This window comes from Geotrypetes seraphini, chromosome 12, assembly GCF_902459505.1.
Source record: "Geotrypetes seraphini chromosome 12, aGeoSer1.1, whole genome shotgun sequence".
NCBI lineage: Eukaryota > Metazoa > Chordata > Amphibia > Gymnophiona > Dermophiidae > Geotrypetes > Geotrypetes seraphini.
Genome location: NC_047095.1, coordinates 55587994 through 55610679, shown reverse-complemented (window position 1 = coordinate 55610679; position 22686 = coordinate 55587994). Strand labels below are relative to the sequence as shown.

At 44.5% G+C, this 22686-nt stretch overlaps 1 protein-coding gene across 4 annotated transcripts in view; it reads left to right on the top strand.

Annotated features, from left to right (window-relative positions):
* Positions 1–22686, top strand: part of TMEM61 (transmembrane protein 61) — a 33775-nt gene that overhangs the window by 3813 nt on the left and 7276 nt on the right. For 2 of the 4 annotated variants that reach the window (XM_033915198.1, XM_033915199.1), the window contains exon 2: positions 22154–22675. In XM_033915198.1, the coding sequence (XP_033771089.1) occupies positions 22323–22675 (353 nt within the window). In that variant the 5' untranslated portion in view covers positions 22154–22322. The remainder of the gene's footprint in view (positions 1–22153; positions 22676–22686) is intronic. The other 2 variants (XM_033915200.1, XM_033915201.1) reach the window with 1 other exon arrangement.

The following is a 22686-nucleotide window of genomic DNA, read 5'->3' as shown; positions in this document are numbered from 1 at the left end:
ACCGTAAGGATGTGCTGAGACTGGAGTCGGTCCAGAGAATGGCCACCCGGATGGTCTCGGGACTCAAGGATCTCCCGTACGAGGAACGGCTGGATAAGTTGCAGCTGTACTCACTCGAGGAACGCAGAGAGAGGGGTGACATGATCCGGACATTCAAGTATCTCACGGGCCGCATCGAGGTGGAAGAAGATATCTTCTTTTTCAAGGGTCCCGCGGCAACAAGGGGGCATCTGTGGAAAATCAGGGGCGGGAAACTGCACGGGGACACCAGGAAATTCTTTTTCACTGAAAGGGTGGTTGATCGCTGGAATAGTCTTCCGCTTCAGGTGATTGAGGCCAGCAGCATGCCTGATTTTAAGGCCAAATGGGATAGACACGTGGGATCTATTCACAGAGGAAGGTAGGGGAGGGTCATTGGGGTGGGCAGACTAGATGGGCCGTGGCCCTTATCTGCCGTCTATTTCTATGTTTCTATGTCCATTATAGTCTATGGACACATTAGCGTTTAGTGCACACTAAAACAGCTAGTGCACGCACCTTAGTAAAAGGACACCTAAATGAGGTTAAACTATTGTACCTAGGAGCTAGGGCAATTAACAAAGGACATTAGCGAAAGCAAAGCAAAAAGGCAACCCCCCCTCCCCCGTACTTAGCTTCCATGTGGACGGACACCATTGACCACTACAGTCTGTCTGTTGCCGATCAAACAATGATTGTACCTTAGGATAAGTGTTTAATCAAATATTCCAAGTTTCCAAGTTTATTAAATGTCTTGATTTATCGCCTATTCACATTTCTAGGCGATGTACAAATTGTTCAAAAATTAATTAATATATCATTTACAATAAAAACAAAAACAAAAAAGAAAAATTAAAACTTAAATGGGATTTAACTGACAATACTAAAACATAAGGAAAGTTATTTAATTCGATGGTTACATACAGTTATTATGTTCAAAAATTCAAGGGAAATCCGTCCCATATCCAGTCCTGCAAAAGACCAATTCACCAGGTTAGAGTCCAAAGAAACTCTCAACAAAGAGTCCTTGCAAGCCCTTGTTTCGCTGAGCTGCGTCAGGAGAAACCTCTCTCACAACAGAATCGAATCTTCCTTCCCAATTCTAGATAGCTTTATACTTTGAAGTGCAAATCAAATACAGGTTTCCTAAAAAAAAAAAATGCTTTTCAACCTGCCAAAGAAACAAACTGTGGACGAAACACAATGTTCTTGACTTTCCTTTATTTCTTCAGTCAATATCAAAATAATATCCACATCAACCGTATTAAGACCTAATGGACCTGACACGGGCCGTGTTTCAGCTAACAAAGCCTTTTTCACGGGGTCCTAGAGTATAAAATAGTAGCCAAAATTAAAATCAGAAATAAAAAATATGTACAACATGAAACATGAACAAGAGATACATGCAGAAGTGACCAAGACACAAACAAAGAATGGGTTATGACTATGAATGTGCCTGAAAGTGCTTGGCTACATCCGTTAGTGAATAGGCGATATATTTTTGAAGGCCTGTGAGTATAAAGTGAAGCGTGCATTTTAAAATGTGTATATCTGTGTCTATTAATGATAGTGAGACCACGTATACATAAAATGTGATGAGGGGTCTAAATGCGGAGACTTCCTGGAAAATAGACCAATGCAGAGACAATATGGCAAACACAGCTGTGCTGATACAGAAGAGGAGTCGAAAACAAGAATATAAGCTGGTTGACATACCAGTTGTTAGATAACACGCTGGTGTTGTGGAGTATGTTTCCAAATCGAAAATAATTTTAAAAAAGGAGGAAAAGAAAACCGGGCGTAACCTAATGAGAAACAAACCCGATTGCATGAACAAAAGCCAACCGTAGCCTTTTCAAGAAACCAAAATCTCAGAGATAAACTAGTTCCATCAGCGACACGCTCAATGATAAGGTCATAGCCCCTGTGGCAAATGTTCTGTAAGTCGCCAGCACTCCATGACAATACAAAATTTCAAAAATATATACAAGCTGAATATCAAAAATGAAAAGCAAAAAACTCAAATAAATATTCAGAATAGAGCTGCTAATAACGGAAGGCAGAAGGGCAGAAAGGCAAGTTATTAACACGGAGAAAAAGACCTCAGTGTTTCAAGGAAACATCCAAGAAACTACTATGACAAGTAAAGTGTAGTTACTTACCTGTAACGTAGGTTCTCCGTGGACAGCAGGATAGTCAGCCACATATGGGTGTTGTCCCAACACCTCCCAATTTGCGGATAAGCTCTCCAATAGCTCAGAGAGATTTTTTTTTTTTCTTTTTTTCTCTGAGCATGTGCAGTGCCCGGGCCCCACTGGGCATGCCCGAGCCCTACCCATTTCCCCCTGCTTCCCCCTAATCCCCAGTCTTTAGTTTCCGCCCGTTCCCATCGGTCGGCAGTGTTTCAAGGAAACATCCAAGAAACTACTATGACAAGTAATATACAGTCATAGAAAAACCACATCCTTGGTCAAAAAACTCAGTGAATAAATATTAGAAAGCTGTAGTAACACAGTTCAAAATACACAGTTTAAACTGCAAATAGCAACATGCTTAAATAAACTTGCACTTATCTTCCATACATCTCCCGACAAGCAGTTAGGTAAGATCTCCACTGCTCCGTAGAAGAAACCAGTTCAATTTTCAAGTCGTGCTTCAAAATACATCTCAGTATTCCCGACAGGCCCTGTTTCGCCGATTGGCTGCTTCAGGGGAATATCTTAGAAGAATGAGCAACAGCTTCAAAAATCTTCCGCGGGAGAATGGTGAAAATGGTGGAAAACTGGAACGCTCTTCCAGAGGCTGTCATAGGGGCAAACACCCTCCAGGGATTCAAGACAAAGACGAGTCCCTGCTGAACTGGAGCATTTGCAGGTAGGGCTGGTCTCGGTTGGGGCACTGGTCTTTGACCTAGAGGCCACCGTGGGAGCGGACTGCAGGGCACGATGGACCACTGGTCTGACCCAGCAGCGGCAGTTCTTATGTTCTGCATGCATCTCTTGTTCACGTTTCATGTTTTATATATTTTTTATTTCTGATTTTAATTGTGGTTATTATTTTATACTCTAGGACCCTTGAAAAAGGCTTTGATAGGCGAAACACGGCTCTTGTCGGGTCAGTTAGTCCCACGAGAACTGGCAGCAGCCATTCAGGAAGTGGCGCGGGACTATGCTGGAGCGCAAAAAGCTTGCTCCTGCCTTGTGCGCCGCTGGCCCCAAGATAATGAGGAGGCAGCTGTCCAGCGAGGAAAGGGCAGGAGCGCGGAAAGCTCGCTCCTGCCGATACACCCCTGGACTGCCAGAATTTAAAGGTGTCAAGGGGGGGGGAGGGGAGAGGGGCTGGGACTGTGTAAGCAGCAGAAGCTTGGTTTACAATTGGTACAGATAGGTTTGCTTAGTGAATCTAGCCCTTTGTTCTCTCCTTTCTCATCAGTTCCAAAGTCTCTGATAATTGGATCTTCAAAGTTTTGTGTTCCTTCTGAGATCATAGTAAGGTCATTTAATGCAGCGTGCCTTCAAAGAGGTGTCGCAGTGTTTTGCAGTGTGTGATCTAATTATGAGCTGATTTATGTCTTTAACGTCTGGCCTGTTTCTGCATTGACTAGAATATACTGCATAAGAGGATCACATTCACATGCCCTTCCCATGTGGGCGACTGTGGTTTCTTTTCTTTGTAGGGTAGGAGGTTTGCCCTGGGTGGTTTATGTGAAGAAGCAAACAAAGAAAGAAGTGGGGAATGGACACTGGTCAGACCAGCAGCGGCAATTCTTATGTTCTTATTTCAGTTAAAACAAATATACACATGAATAAAACAAAACGTGGCAGGCATATGAAGTCCCTTGTAATAAAACATATACTGGACCCCTTGTTTTATTCATGTGTATATTTGTTTTAATTTAAATTTAATATTTTAAATAAACGTATCTGTCCACGCAATGGTCTGACCAGTGTCCCTTCGCCACTTCTTTCTTTGTTCTCATAGTTTGCCCATGAGGTTGTATTTCTTTTTTTCCTTTGCATCCTACGATGCATTATGTGAAGAAACGACCTTCCTGGAGACGTCAGAGAAAGGGCGGGACCGCCGGAAGAGGAAGCAGCGCAGACGCAGGGCTCAGAGAAGGGGCGGGACCGCCGGCAGAGGAAGCAGCAGGACAACGGTAGGCAGCTTCTCCATGATGGGGAGGGGGAGGCTGTGGGGGTGCGAGCGGTCCTTTGGGGTGGGGGTGCGGGTTCGGGTGCGAGTGCGATTGGTCCTTTGGGGTGGGGGGGTGGGTGCGGGTGCGAGTGCGATTGGTCCTTTGGGGTGGGGTGCGGGTGCAAGTGTGAGTGCGATTGGTCCTTTGGGGTGGGGGTGCGGGTGCGATTGGTCCTTTGAGGTGGGGGTGCGGGTGCAAGTGCGAGTGCGATTGGTCCTTTGGGGTGGGGGTGCGGGTGCGAGTGCGATTGGTCCTTTGGGGTGGGGGTGCGGGTGCAAGTGCGAGTGCGATTGGTCCTTTGGGGTGGGGGTGCGGGTGCAAGTGTGAGTGCGATTGGTCCTTTGGGGTGGGGGTGCGGGTGCGAGTGCGATTGGTCCTTTGGGGTGGGGGTGCGGGTGCAAGTGTGAGTGCGATTGGTCCTTTGGGGTGGGGGTGCGGGTGCGAGTGCGATTGGTCCTTTGGGGTGGGGGTGCGGGTGCAAGTGCGAGTGCGATTGGTCCTTTGGGGTGGGGGTGCGGGTGCGAGTGCGATTGGTCCTTTGGGGTGGGGGTGCGGGTGCAAGTGTGAGTGCGATTGGTCCTTTGGGGTGGGGGTGCGGGTGCAAGTGGGAGTGCGATTGGTCCTTTGGGGTGGGGGTGCGGGTGCGAGTGCGATTGGTCCTTTGGGGTGGGGGTGCGGGTGCAAGTGCGAGTGCGATTGGTCCTTTGGGGTGGGGGTGCGGGTGCGAGTGCGATTGGTCCTTTGGGGTGGGGGTGCGGGTGCAAGTGCGAGTGCGATTGGTCCTTTGGGGTGGGGGTGCGGGTGCGAGTGCGATTGGTCCTTTGGGGTGGGGGTGCGGGTGCGAGTGCGATTGGTCCTATGGGGTGGGGGTGCGGGTGCAAGTGCGAGTGCGATTGGTCCTTTGGGGTGGGGGTGCTAATCTTCGGGTTGAAGAAGTTCGATCCCATAACTCCCTCCTACTGACTCCTGCATTGGCTGCCGATGGAGGCACATGTGAAGTTTAAATTTGGCAGCTTTTGCTTTAAGGTACTTTTTGGTCTAGCCCCCAAATACATAACCGACCTATTCTCCTTTTCAATCAATAGACATAAAAGAAGCTCAAACTTGAATTCTGTTCCCTCCCCCCCCCCCCCCCCCCCGGTTAGAGGATGTAAATTCAAAAGTCATCACCAACATCTTCTCTCTTATCAAGCAGCATTATGGGGCAACGATCTGAAACAACTATTTACGCTTGCCAATACATATGGGACAACTGAAAACATATCTGTTCTTAAAGTAAATAAGAAGCTGATTCGCACAATCTTTCTCACAATACCTGACCTCTAGAACTGTTAATCAATAGATATTAACTATGTCAATTCTACTCAATCTGTAACATTTATAATCATTGTAAACCGCATAGAACTTCACGGTCCTGCAGTATATACACTGTTATTATTATTATTATCTTTGTCAGACTTGCCCCAGGTACATTAGATAGATTGAGAGCCCACCAGGACAGACAGAGAAAAATGCTTGTGTGCCCAATGATGCTTCTGTTAAAAGGAACAGAAAAAAAAAAAGCGCGGTTCACAGTTTGCTTAATTAAGTAGGCGTGCTTATTTTGAAAGCATGAGATAAATGCAGCTGAGTTATAGTGGAATGAATAACATACCTGCCTCTGTTTGTCTATCTCCTTTTTCTTACTTTTGTGTGATCAAAGCACATGAATTCACTTCTCCATGAATCTAGAAACAATGGTAGAACATTTAGTACTGACATGAAAATGACTTCTTTCTGCCCAGAGAGCTTAGATGATAAAAGGAGCATTTGCCACGAACTGGGATTTATTGTCTCCATTGAAATACCCCAGAATAACTCAATCTTTCAGGAAACTGTAGCTGAGAATTCACTGTATTCAACTGGTGGAGTATTTCAATAGAAAATCAGATAGCGAGCATTTAATCTGCTGGATCTTCCAATCAATTACCTACAAAAGACAAACTAATCAGAGATCTACCAACAGTTTAGAAGTCAACTTGAGCTTAATGATGTTACATTACATTAAAGTTCTTGTATTCAGCAGTGCTACTATCGATAAAGTGAACTTTACACCCGTGGCTGAATTATTCACATAAGAATTGCCGCTGCTGGGTCAGACTAATGGTCCATCCTGTCCAGCAGTCCGCACACGTGGCGGCCACAAGGTCAAGACCAGTGCTCCAAATGAGTCCAGTCTCACCAGTTTAGCATGAACTTGTCCAACTTTGTCTTGAAACCCTGGAGGTTGTTTTCCCCTATAACAGCCTCCGGAAGAGCGTTCCAGTTTTCTACCACTCTCTGGGTGAAGAAGAACTTATGTTGGTATGAAATCCATCCGCTTTTCACTTTAGAGAGTGCCCTCTCGTTCTCTCTACCTTGGAGAGGGTGAACAATCTGTCTTTATCTACTAAGTCTATTCCCTTCATTATCTTGAATGTTTCGATCATGTCCCCTCTCAGTCTCCTCTTTTCAAGGGATAAGAGGCCCAGTTTCTCTAATCTCTCACTATACGTCAACTCCTCCAGCCCCTTAACCATCTTAGTTGCTCTTCTCTGGACCCTTTCATAAGAACATAAGAATTGCCGCTGCTGGGTCAGACCAGTGGTCCATCTTACCCAGCAGTCCGCTCACGCGGCGGCCCTTAGGTCAAAGACCAGTGCCCTGAGTCTAGCCTTACCTACGTATGTTCTAGTTCAGCAGGAACTTGTCTAACTTTGTCTTGAATCCTTGGAGGGTGTTTTCCCCTATACAGACTCTGGAAGAGCGTTCCAGTTTTCTACCACTCTCTGGGTGAAGAAGAACTTCCTTATGTTTGTACGGAATCCATCCCCTTTTCACTTTAGAGAGTGCCCTCTCGTTCTCTCTATCTTGGAGAGGGTGAACAACCTGTCTTTATCTACTAAGTCTATTCCCTTCATTATCTTGAATGTTTCGATCATGTCCCCTCTCAGTCTCCTCTTTTCAAGGGAGAAGAGGCCCAGTTTCTCTAATCTCTCACTGTACGGCAACTCCTCCAGTCCCTTAACCATTTTAGTCGCTCTTCTCTGGACCCTTTCGAGTAGTACCGTGTCATCCTCACGATGGAACAGAACCTACGCAGGTAAGGCTAGACTCAAATAGAGCACTGGTCTTTGACCCAAGAGCCGCCGTGTGAGCGGACTGCTGGGCACGATGGACCACTGGTCTGACCCAGCAGTGGCAAATCTTACATTCTTATGTACGACTCCTGTGTTGTATCTGCATAGATGCAACATTTAGCATTCATTTTCTCTAACTTAGCACCCAAAGGCTGCATCAGAAAATGACAACATTTAAAGTCTATCGACTTGGGGCACATAACTATCTTACATCGTTACCGATCCCACGTAGCCCTATACATCTACTGCAGTCTCTGAGTTATTTATGGCTGGTTCTGCCAGGACCATGACAGGCCCAATTAGAATTTACATAACATAGGGTTTAAAAAAAAAAAAAAATTTGCAGCCTCGTTTGCTTGGGCCTCTCTTCCGCTTTCCATCCACAGCATACCTCCCCTCAAGGAATATAAAGTAGCTTTAAAAATATGGCTGTTTGCTCAAGCCTTTTCCTCAGGATAGTGATGGACAGGTAGGGTCCCGATACAGTTTGCCTGTTTTCTGTACAAACATCATTCTTCTCCCCTTTCTTAGACTTTATTCTGTGTTCTCGTGTTATTGATACTTTTTTTTTCTCCTATTATTTTGCTGTCATAGAAACATAGAAATAGACGGCAGATAAGGGCCACGGCCCATCTAGTCTGCCCACCCTAATGACCCTCCCCTACCTTTGCCTAGTGAATAGAACCAACGTGTCGATCCCATTTGGCCTTAAAATCAGGCACGCTGCTGGCCTCAATCACCTGCAGTGGAAGACTATTCCAACGATCAACCACCCTTTCAGTGAAAAAGAATTTCCTGGTGTCACCTTGTAGTTTCCCGCCTCTGATTTTCCACGAATGCCCTCTTGTTGCCGTGGGTCCCTTGAAAAAGAAGATATCTTCTTCCGCTTCGATGCGGCCTGTGAGATACTTGAACATCTCGATCATGTCCCCCCTCTCTCTGCGCTCCTCGAGAGAGTATAGATGCAGTTTGTCTAATCGTTCTTTGTACGGGAGATCTTTGAGTCCCGAGACCATCCGGGTGGCCATTCTCTGAACCGACTCCAATCTCAGCACATCTTTGCGATAATGTGGCCTCCAGAATTGTACGCAGTATTCCAGGTGGGGCCTCACCATGGATCTATACAATGGCATAATGACTTCCGGCTTACGGCTGACGAAACCTCTGCGTATGCAACCTAGGATCTGTCTTGCCTTGGATGAGGCCTGCTCTACCTGACTGGCAGCCTTCATGTCCTCACTGACGATCACCCCCAAGTCCCGTTCTGCTACTGTTCTTGTTAGGATCTCACCATTAAGGGTATAAGTCTTGTATGGATTATGGTTACCTAGGTGCATGACTTTGCATTTTTTGGCATTGAAGCTAAGTTGCCAGGTCCTAGACCAGCGCTCCAGTAGGAGTAGGTCGTGCATCATATTGTCGGGCATTGAATCTTCGTCCGTTGTGCATTTGCCCACTACATTACTTAGTTTGGCGTCATCGGCGAATAATGCTATTTTACCTCGAAGCCCTTCTGCCAAGTCGTTCCTTTCTTTTTTTAATTTTTAATCATACTTTTAGATTGTAAATCGCTTAGCTCCGTCTGGTACAGTCATAGCAAGTGTGAAGTAAATAAAAAGAATTGGGGGCAGGGGTGATCCGTGGGGAGCTCTGCAACCTACGTGCCATGTACTAGACAACAGACCTTCCATCTTCACTCCGTAAGACCTTGGAGGTAGAAACCCCCCAAGCCACTCAATGCTTAGCTGGCAAATCTTACCTCACCTCATCTCTTGCAACAGTCACTGTGGGCTAATATTCAGCCAGTGACGGTGAGCGGTTTGCTATCCACGGCTGCCATTATTCCTGGATATTCAATGCCGCATCATGTCTGGGCTCTGGCAATGACTATCCAGTTAAGGCAGCGCCAGCTAACGCTCCTCCCCAAACCTCACCCCCATAATAATAGTACTAATTGTAAACACCATTTCTTTCATTCATTTTTCATATTCACACAAAATAATCTTATTAATGATAATAATAATTTATTTTTTTGTATACCGCCATACCCAGGGAGTTCTAGGCGGTTCACAACAAATAGATGAATTACATACAGTGCGATTGAAAAAAGAAGAACATAGCAAGGCAATCGAAAGGTCAAAACTAGTTTACATTGACAATTTAGGTGAGGGAAGGGCTAATACAGAGCACATACAGTATGTACTGTAAGAGAATACAATTGGATTTATGAGAAGGTGGAACAAAGCATATTAGATAAGAGGGGGGAGCAACAATCTTGGAAGGGTGGGGAAAAAGTAAAGGAAGAGGTGGGAAGCGTTGAGGAGGGGGAGGGGAGGGTTAAGGATTTGATCTGTTGCAAAGAAGAGTTTTTGATTTGTTTTCTAATGTGGAGAAGGGGAACGTTAAGGCGGAAGTGGGGAGCATTAAGGATTTGGTCCATTGAAAAGTAGAGTTTTGAGCTTTTTTCTAAAGTGGAAGTATGAAGAGGCATCAAGTATAATTTGGGCGAGCCATCAATTTAGTTTGGCCGCTTGAAAAGAGAAGGTTCGTTCGAGGAATCTTTTAAGACGACACAATTTCAGTGAGGGAAAAGCGAACATAGTTATTCTGCGGGAGCTCTTATTATTATAGTTCAGGCTGAAGTGGGGGTAAAGATAGTCTGGTGACATACCAGATACGGTTTTGTAGCAGATGCAAGAGAACTTAAATAGGACTCTGGATTCGAATGGCAGCCAGTGCAACTTGTGGTAGAAACGGGATATGTGTTCCCATTTCTTCAGGCCAAAGATAAGGCGGATGGCGGTATTTTGGACCAATCTCAGCTTCTTGGTGATTTTCTTGAAGGCACCTAGATAAATGATGTTACAGTAGTCCAGGACACTAAGAATAGAAGCTTGGACCAGCAGACGAAAGGAGGTGTCGTCAAAGTATTTTTTAATGGTGCGGAGTTTCCAGAGCACCGAGATACTTTTCTTAAACACTAGGTCAGTGTGTTTCTCCAGTGTGAGATAATACACAAGGGTAACCACAAAACTAAACTACAGAAAGTGCATTCTTTTTCCCCTCCCCACCACTGCACAGCATTTCTTCCTCTCTCCTCCACCCCCATGTGCAACACCTTCCTCTTTCATTCCCTCTCTTGCTGCAAAGGGAGTGGGGAAAGAGAGAGAGAGGGATCCAGGGTGCCTCTCTCCCACCCCCTCTACTGCCACATCCACTATTTCTCCCTCTCTTATCCCCAGGACTGTGTGCAGCATCTTTCGCCCCTGCCCCCAGCCCCTATAGCCAACATTTCTGCTCCTACCACCCCTCTCCAGCTCCTTGCCACATCTCTTTCTCCATTCCCTCCACCAGCATGTCCAACGTTCCTCTCTCCTGCATCCATTTCCATCTGTCCCACTGTTTCCTCTCCACCACCACATCCAACATTTCTCCCTCTTATCTCTCTCTATCTCACGCCTCTCCATCACCATGTCCAATAATTCTCCTCTTCTTCCTTGCCCCATGTACACCATCTCTTTCCCTCTCACTCACACCCATGCTTAACAATTTTTCCTTTCTATTTCCTCCCCCACCTCAGTATCTCTTTCCCCCATCCTTCCATCCTATGTCCCAAGTTCATGCCCCCTCCCAAGAGTTCTGTGTTCTAGCTGGCTCTAAAACATCCAAGTAAGTCTTCTCCTCATTCTTTCCAGCAGCACTTCTTTTTTCATAAAGCCATAGGCAGCAGCAGCAGAGTATGGCCAGAGGTCCTGGTGTGCTCCCAAGTATGGCATCTCTCACGTCTCACAGTCCCCAGTCCATATTGCCTCCGCCTTTTCCTAGCCATGTGTTCTCTGCTTTCCCCATGTTGTCCATCTCTCCCTCCCCCTTCTGTCCCTTCCCCAAATCTCGCTGCTTTCCCCGGGTTGTCCATCTCTCCCTCCCCCTTCTGTTCCCTCCCCAAATCTCTCTCCCTCTCCCCATATTGCCCCCTCCACATCCATTTCTCCCTTCCCCTGCCTTCCTTCATGCTCATCTCTCCCTCTCTTACTTCCTCTGTCCATATCTCTCCCTTCCATTTCTGTCCCCTCCCTGAATCTCTCTCCCTCTCCTCATCTTGCTCCCTCCACATCCATTTCTCCCTTCCCCCCTGCCTTCCCTCATGTCCATCTCTCCCTCTCTTACTTCCTCTGTCCATATCTCTCCCTTTCCCCAGTCCCATATGCTCCTCCCATCTGCACCTAGCTATCGGCTGGCATGCCTGCTGGTCAGCACCCTGTAATGCGCCCTGATGACATCTACTTCTCCCCCCTCCTCCCTCTCGCCTGCTCACCCGCCTGCCACGTTTAACTTCTTAGAAAAGCACTGCGCCACGCTGCCGCTGGCATCGGCGTCTTCTCTCCACTGTGGCCAGCCCTAGCGGAAACAGGAAGTTGTCAGAGAGAGTGGGCCACAGTGGAGAGAAGACGCTGAGTCCAGTAGCAGCGTGGCGCAGTGCTTTTCTAAGAAGTTAAATGCGGCAGGCGTGTGAACAGGTGGAAGGGAGGAGGGAGGGGGGAGAATTAGATGCCGGCAGGGGCATGTTAGAAAGGCTGCTGCTTCGCAAGAAGTGGTGGGGGGTTCCCCCCCTACTGGATCACCTACAGGAGGGACAATTTTTGGGGAGGCCATGGCCCCTGTGCCCCCCCCCCCGTTCCAATGCCTATGAAGTGGATATTCAGAATGTAACCGTTCATGGATTGCTGCATAAAGATAGGATTATTTATGCAGTCCCATTTATACGGTTAACCTGACTGGCCAAGAGCTGACTCCAACCTGGAACCTAGCTATAGACTCTTCCAGTCTCGATCCTGCCCCCTTCTGAAGTTACTTCCTGCTTATGCAGATATGAAAAAAATGGGAGACAGTATGGATCCCTGTGGCACCCCACAGTTCAGGGCCCAAGGTAATGATATGCTGTTGCTGAAGAGAACAGATTGTCTTTCCATTTAATTTTTCTAATTGTGAACGTTCCAGTTTCTGGCTACTGCTCTTACCTCTCTTTCCAGGGTCTCCTGTCTATTTATGATTTTTCTTTTTCCTCTTGTCTTCACTTTTTCCACTACATCCATCTCCAGCCTTGATTTTCTTTCCTTTTAGCTTTCTTCTATTTTCTGCCTCTCAGTACATTCAGATTTAATTTATTCTTATTATTCAGTTTTACAAGCCTCATATACAAAGCACCTGTGACCAGTGAAATCAAGAAAGTATCCTGAGGGGTGATGTAGAGAAAGGTGTGATGAGTTGCTATAGCGAACAGTATTACAGCACTAGAAGAGATTGGAGGGGGGGGGACAGAACTGACTGACTGAGTGATTGATTATATGGCTATGGCAACGTGTAACCCGTTGCAAGCATTGAGTCCGTGGTGACAGTGAGAGAAGACAGAAGTCTGGCAGAACATCATTAAAGACCAGCATTAAGATAAGCATTTTCTGCATCTTTCAAATTTGTTCAAATTTCAGGACATGTAAAGTTTATGCATAAAATTTACATTAGAAATCTACGCCTATTATAAAAAGGAGGTTTTTCCCAGCGGCCTATGATAGAAGCGTGCCGGGGAGCCTGTGTTTATATGTAGCTCCTTCCTTCACAGCTCCGGATAGTATATCTTCCCATGGCTTCTGAGGCATTTTTCCTCCTAGTAGATGAACTGTTGTATCTAGGCAGGAAACAATAAGGCAGTATAGTCAGCAAAGACAACTGGGGTTTGCATTGCATGTGAGTGATTATATGTACACATGTGTCTGAAGACCGACAGTGGATACATATGTATATGTTCTTCTGTCTCTCATGGGGACAGTCTCACATAATTAAAGCTGTGCTTTGAAATGCTGAAAAAATGAAGACAGGCAGCAATATCTGGAAAAACTAAGCCGAGCAAAGATGCAAATGGCGAAAAAAAAATAGCCAATACAGTTAAACAGGGGACAAGACTTTTTTTTTAAGGTATTAATGAGAAGAAAGTGCAAAATTGGAATTATGAGATTCAGAGATAAAGGGAAACAATATGTAGAAACAGGTGAGACAAAAGCAGACTTATTTAGCAAATATTTTTAGTCAGTGTCTACTTAGAAAGAGCAAGAAGCAGGACTGCAGAAAAAGACTAAAAATAGGAATGGAAGTGATGTGTACCTCAAATAATTTATGCTCGAGGAGTTAGTTAAAATAAATGCAGACAAAGCAATGAGACTAGGTGGCATATGTCCAAGTATATTAAGGAAACTTTTAGAGAAGTTCTGGCAGCACCACTTTGTGACCTTTTCAATGCTTCCTAAGAATTGGGAGTGGTCCCAGAGGACTGGAGACAGACGTATGTGGTCCCTCCTCACAAAAGTGCAAGGAGGAAGCTGGGAACTACAGGCTGCTGAGAGAGTCTGACCTCGGCGATGAGTCAATTACTGAAGCTGCAGCAAAAGTAGAGAATAATGCAGTTCCTAGAATCCAGTGGATTACATGTTTCGAGGAAGCATCGTTTTTACCAGAGATACTGTAGGTTTTATCAGACGAATCTGATTAAGGCTGAGTGATGGATCGGGGAGAGAGCAAGATGTGGTGTACATGGGCTCTAAAACTGTTGGGTTGGAAACTGGTTTAGTGGGAGTAGGGTTACAAGATATCCGGATTTCCCCGGATGGCTTTTCAAAACCCGGCACTTTGTCCGGGTTTTGAAAAGCTTCTGACGTCAGAACGGCATCTGCGAACATGCGGATGCAATGCGGGGATGCCATGCGCACGTCATCGCGTTGCATGCGTGGATGCCGTCCTGATGCATGAACAGGTTAAGGGGGCGGGGCTGGGGGGGCGGAACAGGGCAGGATATGGGCGGGCCTGGGGGGGGGCATGGGAAAATCTGGTAACCCTAAGTGGGAGACAACAACAGGTTGTGGTGAACGAGTTCGGTATGAGGTGTGCTGCGGGGATCGTGTCCTTTTCAATATCTTTGTCAGTGATGTTTTAGAGCAGGGATCTCAAAGTCCCTCCTTGAGGGCCGCAATCCAGTCGGGTTTTCACGATTTCCCCAATAAATATGCATTGAAAGCAGTGTATGCACATAGATCTCATGCATATTCATTGGGGAAATCCTGAAAACCCGACTGGATTGCAGCCCTCAAGGAGGGACTTTGAAACCCCTGTTTTAGAGGGACAGTCAGAAAAGATTTGCCTTTTTGCAAATGATGCCATAATCTACAACAGTGTATACCAGGGGTCTCAAAGTCCCTCCTTGAGGGCCACAATCCAGTCAGGTTTTCAGGATTTCCCCAATGAATATGCACGAGATCTATGTGCATGCACTGCTTTCAATGCATATTCATTGGGGAAATCCTGAAAACCCAACTGGATTGCGGTCCTCAAGGAGGGACTTTGAGATCCCTGGTGTATACCTCAGAGACGGTGTGGAAAACATGGGGAGGGATTCAGTGAAGCTGAAGGAATGGTCTAGTGCAGTGGTTCCCAACCCTGCCCTGGAGGACCACCAGGCCAGTTGGGTTTTCAGGATAGCCCTAATGAATATGCATGAGGCAGATCTGCATATAACGGAGGTGCCAGGCATGCAAATCTGCTCCATGCATATTCATTAGGGCTAGCCTGAAAACCTGACTGGCCTGGTGGTCCTCCAGGACAGGGTTGGGAACCACTGCTCTAATGTTTGGCAACTAACATTTCATGCTAAGGAGGCAGGGTCATGCATTTGTCTTTAAAACCCCAAGGGAGAAGTACACATAAAAAAGCAGGAGCTAAGGATGATCGAATGACCTTAACATGGCCAAATAGGTAGGTATGGTGATAGAAAAGCCTGAAGGGTGCTTGGGTGCATAGGGGGAGGAATGGTCATCAGGAAAAGGAGGTGATAGTGCCTCTTTGTAAGTCTCTGGTAGGATCACATTTGAACTACTGTGTGCAATTCTGAAGACCAAACCTTCAAAAGGATATAGTCTGAAGGGGTTGGTCTAGAACAGGGGTCTCCAAACTTTGCACCACAAGGGCCACATTGGGTACTTCAGCACTTTTCAGCAGGCCATAGTAAAAAAAAAAGATAAATAATTCTAGATATATGAGCTTTATTGAAAGCATAAAATTTTATAAACTAATTACAGAGAATGTGAGATTAAATTATCGTATATTAATGACGACGAACACAACCAGCAAATTCTCATATTTTTATCACAAACTAGCTGATGCCCCGGCGTTGCACGGGTATTTAATTATAGCAATAACACTGTAAATGGATTCAAATAAAGATACTTTATAATGGTGAATGAAATTATTTTTTTACAGCTTTATAAAAAGTACAATATTCAAATTATAATGTGAAATATTTGACAAAATGAATACAATACAACTAACACAAAACTTGATTATAAACAACATTTTTAGTTTCACCTCCAGGAGCAAGAACATATAAATTCTTGGGTGAAGAGACCCCCAGAACATATCACCCCAGTTAGTGAGGGATCTGCATACCAAGTTTCGTTCAAATCGGTCAAGCCGTTTTAGATTTACTGTGAGAATGGCAGCTTTTTACATTTTTTCCACTGACATGAATGGGTGAAATCTGATTTTCTGTTTGTAGCTCCGCCCACATGTGCAGGTGGGCCGCGAGACCCCCAGGACATATCACCCCAGGTAGTTGGAATTACTGTGAGAATGGCAGCTTTTTACATTTTTTCCATTGACATGAATGGGTGAAATCTGATTTTCTGTTTGTAGCTCCGCCCACATGTGCAGGTGGGCCGCGAGACCCCCAGAACATATCACCCCAGGTAGTGAGGGATCTGCATACCAAGTTTCGTTCAAATCGGTCAAGCCGTTTTTGAATTACTGTGAGAATGGCAGCGTTTTACATTTTTTCCATTGACATGAATGGGTGAAATCTGATGTTCTGTTTGTAGCTCCGCCCACGTGTGCAGGTGGGCCGCGAGACCCCCAGGACATATCACCCCAGGTAGTTGGAATTACTGTGAGAATGGCAGCTTTTTACATTTTTTCCACTGACATGAATGGGTGAAATCTGATTTTCTGTTTGTAGCTCCGCCCACATGTGCAGGTGGGCCGCGAGACCCCCAGGACATATCACCCCAGGTAGTTGGAATTACTGTGAGAATGGCAGCTTTTTACATTTTTTTCCATTGACATGAATGGGTGAAATCTGATTTTCTGTTTGTAGCTCCGCCCACATGTGCAGGTGGGCCGCGAGACCCCCAGAACATATCACCCCAGGTAGTGAGGGATCTGCATACCAAGTTTCGTTCAAATCGGTCAAGCCATTTTTGAATTACTGTGAGAATGGCAGCGTTTTACATTTTTTCCATTGATATGAATGGGTGAAATCTGATGTTCTGTTTGTAGCTCCGCCCACGTGTGCAGGTGGGCCGCGAGACCCCCAGAACATATCACCCCAGGTAGTGAGGGATCTGCATACCAAGTTTCGGTCAAATCGGTCAAGCCGTTTTTGAGTTACTGTGAGAATGGCAGCTCTTTACATTTTTTCCATTGACATGAATGGGTGAAATCAGATTTTCTGTTTGTAGCTCCGCCCACGTGTGCAGGGGGGTCGCGAGACCCCAAGAACATATCACCCCAGGTAGTGAGGGATCTGCATACCAAGTTTCGTTCAAATTGGTCAAGACGTTTTTGAATTACTGTGAGAATGGCAGCTTTTTACATTTTTTCCATTGACATGAATGGGTGAAATCTGATTTTCTGTTTGTAGCTCCGCCCATGTGTGCAGGTGGGCCGCGAGACCCCCAGAACATATCACCCCAGGTAGTGAGGGATCTGCATACCAAGTTTAGTTCAAATCGGTCCCACAGCTTTTTACATTTTTCCCATTGACTTGAATGGGTGAAATCTGAAGTTCTGTTTGTAGCTCCGCTCACGTGTGCAGTTGGGCCGCGAGACCCCCAGAACATATCATCCCGGGTAGTGAGGGATCCGCATACCAAGTTTCGTTCAAATCGGGCAAGCCGGTTTGGCAGAGGCAGTTTTTACATTTTTTCCATTGACATGAATGGGTGAAATCTGATTTTATGTTTGTAGCTCCGCCCACATGTGCAGGTGGGCCGTGAGACCCCCAGAACATATCACCCCAGGTAGTGAGGGATCGGCATACCAAGTTTCGTTCAAATCGGGCAAGCCGTTTTTGCGTTGGCAGCTCTTTACATTTTTTCCATTGACATGAATGGGTGAAATCCGATTATCTGTTTGTAGCTCCGCCCACGTGTGCAGGTGGGCCGCGAGACCCCCAGAACATATCATCCCGGGTAGTGAGGGATCTGCATACCAAGTTTCGTTCAAATCGGTCAAGCCGTTTTTGCGTGATCGCGGCACATACATACATACATCCGATTTTATATATATAGATTATAATAAAACCATTAATGTGAATGACGGAACGGTTTATGTGTTTTAAAAATCTTATTAAACTGAGGTTCAAATTTTGAAACGCCAATTACAAGAAGCGATTTCAAATGTTCATCAGATAAAATTTTCCCTGTGTTTTGACTGGATATATTTCATTCGGGAAAAAGTTTGTTCCCAAAGTTGCGTTGTCCCAAAAATGGAGATAAATTGACAAGCAAATTTCTTCAAATTCGGAACCTGCTCAGAGTTCAAAAATGTATAAAAATTGGTCAAGTTTCCTTCTTTGTATATATCTTTGATATGTTAATTTGCCTGAAGTTCAATAATTTCCATTTGAATTTGACTTGGGACATCAGCAACGTTGCAATCAAACGGATTTTGAAACAATCTGATTTCTCTAGCATTGGCATCCAAATCAGCAAATCCCTTTTGAAATTGTGGGGTTTTTTTTTTTTGTGGTTTTCAGTTTATAATATTTTATTGAAGGAATCAAATAAGTATACAATAATAGAATACAATAAAATTTTCATTACAATTATATTCACAATACTAATTTTCATACATATTTCTATCACTCCTCCAAAATATATTTCCATAATACCTATTTCATACCTCTATACATTCCCCCTAATCCCATTATCCCTTCCCCATCCCTCTTTCCCCCCTCCCTACCCCTCCCCCCATTATTTATATTCAAAGATTTTATTCAAGGAATAGAGTAAAAATACATATAAATCATACAGAAAGAAATTCTTTAACAAATAATAAATAATTCACAATTGTTAAAATTCTATTAATATATGGATTAATATATGGATCAGAAATTGTTGTTTAAGATCTGAAATAACTAAGGGCTCCTTTTACAAAAGTGTGTTAGGGCCTTAACGTGTGGAATAGCACGCGCTAAAATGCCGTTGCGCTTGCCGCTACCGCCTCCTCTTGAGCAGGCGGTAGTTTTTCAGGTAGCGTGCGCTATGGCGCATGCTAATATGGTGCGTGCGCTAAAAACGCTAGCACACCTTTGTAAAAGGGGCCCTAAATTTGCGAGCGAGAAAGGAAATTCAGCTTCACCCTTTTTAAGCAATTCTGCATAGTATAAAAATTCAAAAATATCACTCCAAGACAAAAGCACCACACAAGCCAAGAAAGCTAGTGGAGAGGGACAGATTCTTCCAAACTTTCGAAAACGACAAGAACGAGAGGGCATTCGGAAAAGTTAAGAGGGGGCGGATTCAGAACCAATGCTAGGAAGTTCTTCTTCACCCAAAGGGTGGTGGACACCTGGAATGCGCTTCCAGAGGGTGTCATAGGACAGAGTACGGTATTAGGGTTCAAGAAGGGATTAGATGTAATGTAATGTAATTTATTTCTTATATACCGCTAAACTCCGTTAGGATTCTAAGCGGTTTACAGAAAATAGACAATAGTGTGCATTAAAATTATAAGTAATATAGGTTTACAGAGAAATATACATTAAAGGATACAATAAAAATAAGATAAATAAATAAAGAATAGGTACTTAGAAATTCCCTTACTGTCCCGAAGGCTCACAATCTAACTGAAGTACCTGGAAAAATAACAATTAGTTGAGTAATAAAAGTAAGAAATAGAAATGGAAGAAAAAATAAGAAAATAAACATTCTAACAAGACTACATTGATCTAAGGACTTTGAAAGGTAGAAAAGAAGAGAGATAGGAATAGCTGCAGAAAGGAGGAACCGTTGAGCAATAGAATTTTGGAGAAATTTAAATGTTAAAAATAAAACAAAACAAGGGGCAAATCAATGAATGAAATTAACAATAAAATATAAACTGGAAAAAAAGTGAAAATAAAAATCAGAACAGTCGGATTAAAGTCCAGATTGAGATGACTTCACTGCTAGGCCGCCAGGATAGAAGGGTATAGATAGAGGATTACTATACAGGTCCTGGACCTGATGGGCCGCCGCGTGAGCGGACTGCTGGGCGCGATGGACCTCCGGTCTGACCCGGCAGAGGCACTGCTTATGTTCTTATTACTTAAGCAAAAGAAAAGCCTCAGACGAACGGAGAGGTGGATCCACACTGTTCCACCCAAGCATCATAGGCAAAAAAACTGACAGGGCTGGATGTGGTTATAAGCCCCACAACAGTGCTTTGGAAGTTGTGGTTGAAAGCGCCAGTTAGGTTCTGCGTACTGTAAGTAGTTGGATGAGCTTTTGCTCTTTTTCAACTTTCGTCCAATGAAGTTTTGAGTTTATTGTCCCTATTTTTATTCGTTTGACTGAGTCTGCAACTTTTTCAACTTTCAGCAGGTGAGCCTTTTCATTTCCCTTTTGGGTTTGGGTTATAGGATAGCCTGGATTTGGCGCTAAGGCCCTGAAGCAGTGGTTACCAGCCACGAAACGATCGCCGGCCTATGTTCAGTGGGTTTTACCATTAATCATTCTCGGCTAATTTTTTGCTCCCACCTGCTAACTTTAAACTTGTGCGAGAGTTTTTTGCCTTTGATGCTTGATTGGAAGAGTGTGGGTACACTGAGGCTTTTCTTTCGCTTAAGTAATAAGCTAGCTTTCTTGGCTTGCGTGGCGCTTTTGCCTTGGAGTGATGTTTTTGGATTTTGGGATTACACTTCCCTCCATTCCTCCCTGTTTTTTGTGGTTGTATTCTGCTTAGTATGGAATATGAGCAAAGTTACAATCTCTCACCTGGCCTTCCAGAAATATCAACTGTGCTCTGATTGCCTTGATATGAGTTAATAAATCAAGTTTCAAGTTTCAAGTTTATTAAATTTTGATTTTACGCAATATCAAATATTTCAATGCGTATTACATAATTGAAATGTACAATAAAAAAAACTGGGGTGACAAATACAAATATAAATAAGACAAAATTATACAAACTAATCATTATGTATTATTAATACAAACTGAAACAAGTGGATAAAGAAAAAATGGAATTTTAGAAAAATAAAAAAAAAATAAAAAAATAAAAATTTTTAACAATTAAGGATTATACATAAGGGTAGGGTAGGTGAGAAAAGTGATGAAGGAAAGAAAGAGATCACAAACTAACCTCTTCCTTTACTAACGAGCTGCGCGGGTTTTAGTGCCAGGAGCGGCGGTAACTGCGCTGAAGCTTATATGAGCTTTGGAGCAGTTACCGCTGCTGCTAAAACCCGCACTACGCGTTAGTAAGGGAGGGGGTTGGTTATCTATCAACACCCCTTGGTTGGTTTTTTTTTTTGCAGATTTTCATTGGAACCTTAGTCCATTTGGTGCATTTCCGCACAATACTTTCACGGGCTGGATAAAATCATATCACGGGCCGCATGTGGCCCGAGGGCCATACTTTGGAGACCCCTGGTCTAGAACAGTGTCTCTCAAAGTTTTTTTTTTTGCTCCAGCATGCTAAACGGAGCACATTCTAATTGAAATTATAAAATTGCAAAACAAACAAAAAATTAAATCTGAGAGATATTTATTTAAAGTTCTTTAAGCTATGGATGGGTAATTGTAACAATGGTGAAACTAAAGTAGAGAGAATAGAATTGCTAATCAATGCGATGGATGTGCTTGTTTTTGAGTGCAAATTAACTCAAAACATGGCTCGATAGTGGACAAGCAAACACACATTTCACCATCCACCATCTGCAGCCGTTCTGGTTTTTTTTCCATTTAATTTCTGTCAGAGCTGAAAACCCAAGTCTGCAAAGATAAGAAGATCCAAATGGTAATAAAGTTCTTTTGAGGACATGTCCAGGGGTCCAGATGGCTTTTCAAAACCCATCACTTTGTCTGGGTTTTGGAAAGCCTCCTCAAATTGCATCAGGCAGGGTAGAAGTCCGCATATGCATGGACTTCCTGCCTGCCCGACAAGAGCAGGCAGCTGGAGGGGGGGTTTGGGTGGGCCTGGGGGCGGGATTAGGGCATTACAAGGTGGGGATGGGTAGAAATGTGGGGGGGGGGGGGGCGGTCTAGGGAGTCTGGATTTTCCAATTGGAAAATCTGGTAACCCTAATCATGTTCTATGTTTCTATATAATATTGTAATTTTTAAATTTCCAGGACTCCTGAAGCAGGCTCTGTAGCCAAAACATGGTCTGTGTACAGGTCCATTATAAGCTTCCACTTTATATGGTTGGTTGTCATTAAAGTATACATTTTAGTTTGAAGGTCTGGTCTTCTCTGCCTCTCTTTTTTGTACTTACCTGTGTTTCTGCTTTCCATCCCTGTATAGGAGACAGCCCTTACTCTTAGAGCTTACAATCTAACCCAAACATGTAAACAAGATATTGAAGAGATTTTAGGAACTTTAAGTATGACAGAGATGGTTATAATCAAGAAGACCAAGCTTAGGGCGGATCAGGGTCTGAAGCAGGGCATAGAGAATTAATATTGGCTTTTCTTTATTTACAGTATGCCTAGCAAACTTAGCCATTGGTGAGCGGTGGGATACTTGGCTCAGAATCAGCAGTGCTGGAGAAAAGTCATGTCCACAGACTTATACCTTTCCCCTTATTACAGCATGTCACAGGCCCCCCTGCGTTTGCATATTGAGCCCCCTGAGATATGACCGTTTGGCTGCATGCCCGGAATGACTTCTTCCATGCGCTACGGTGTGACCATCACGGGCACTGTACTTCTGGTGACAGGAACCCTATGCTTTGCCTGGTGGAGCGATGGGGAGGTGGAGCCTTTTCCTGCTAATAATTCCCAAACTGCACCTGGAAGGGAAAGTCAAGCCCTGCGGACCTCCCCCAGTGCGTTACTCCGGTCCATCAGCTTCTTCTGCTGTGGGGTTGGTGGATTTCTGCTCCTTTTTGGACTGCTCTGGTCTGTGAAAGTCAATGCTGGGCCAGTGTCGCGAAGGTATCAGTATCATCATCCCGGAGCACTTCATTATGTCAGCACCAAGCCCTGTAAGAAAATAACAAACAGGTTAGTAATAA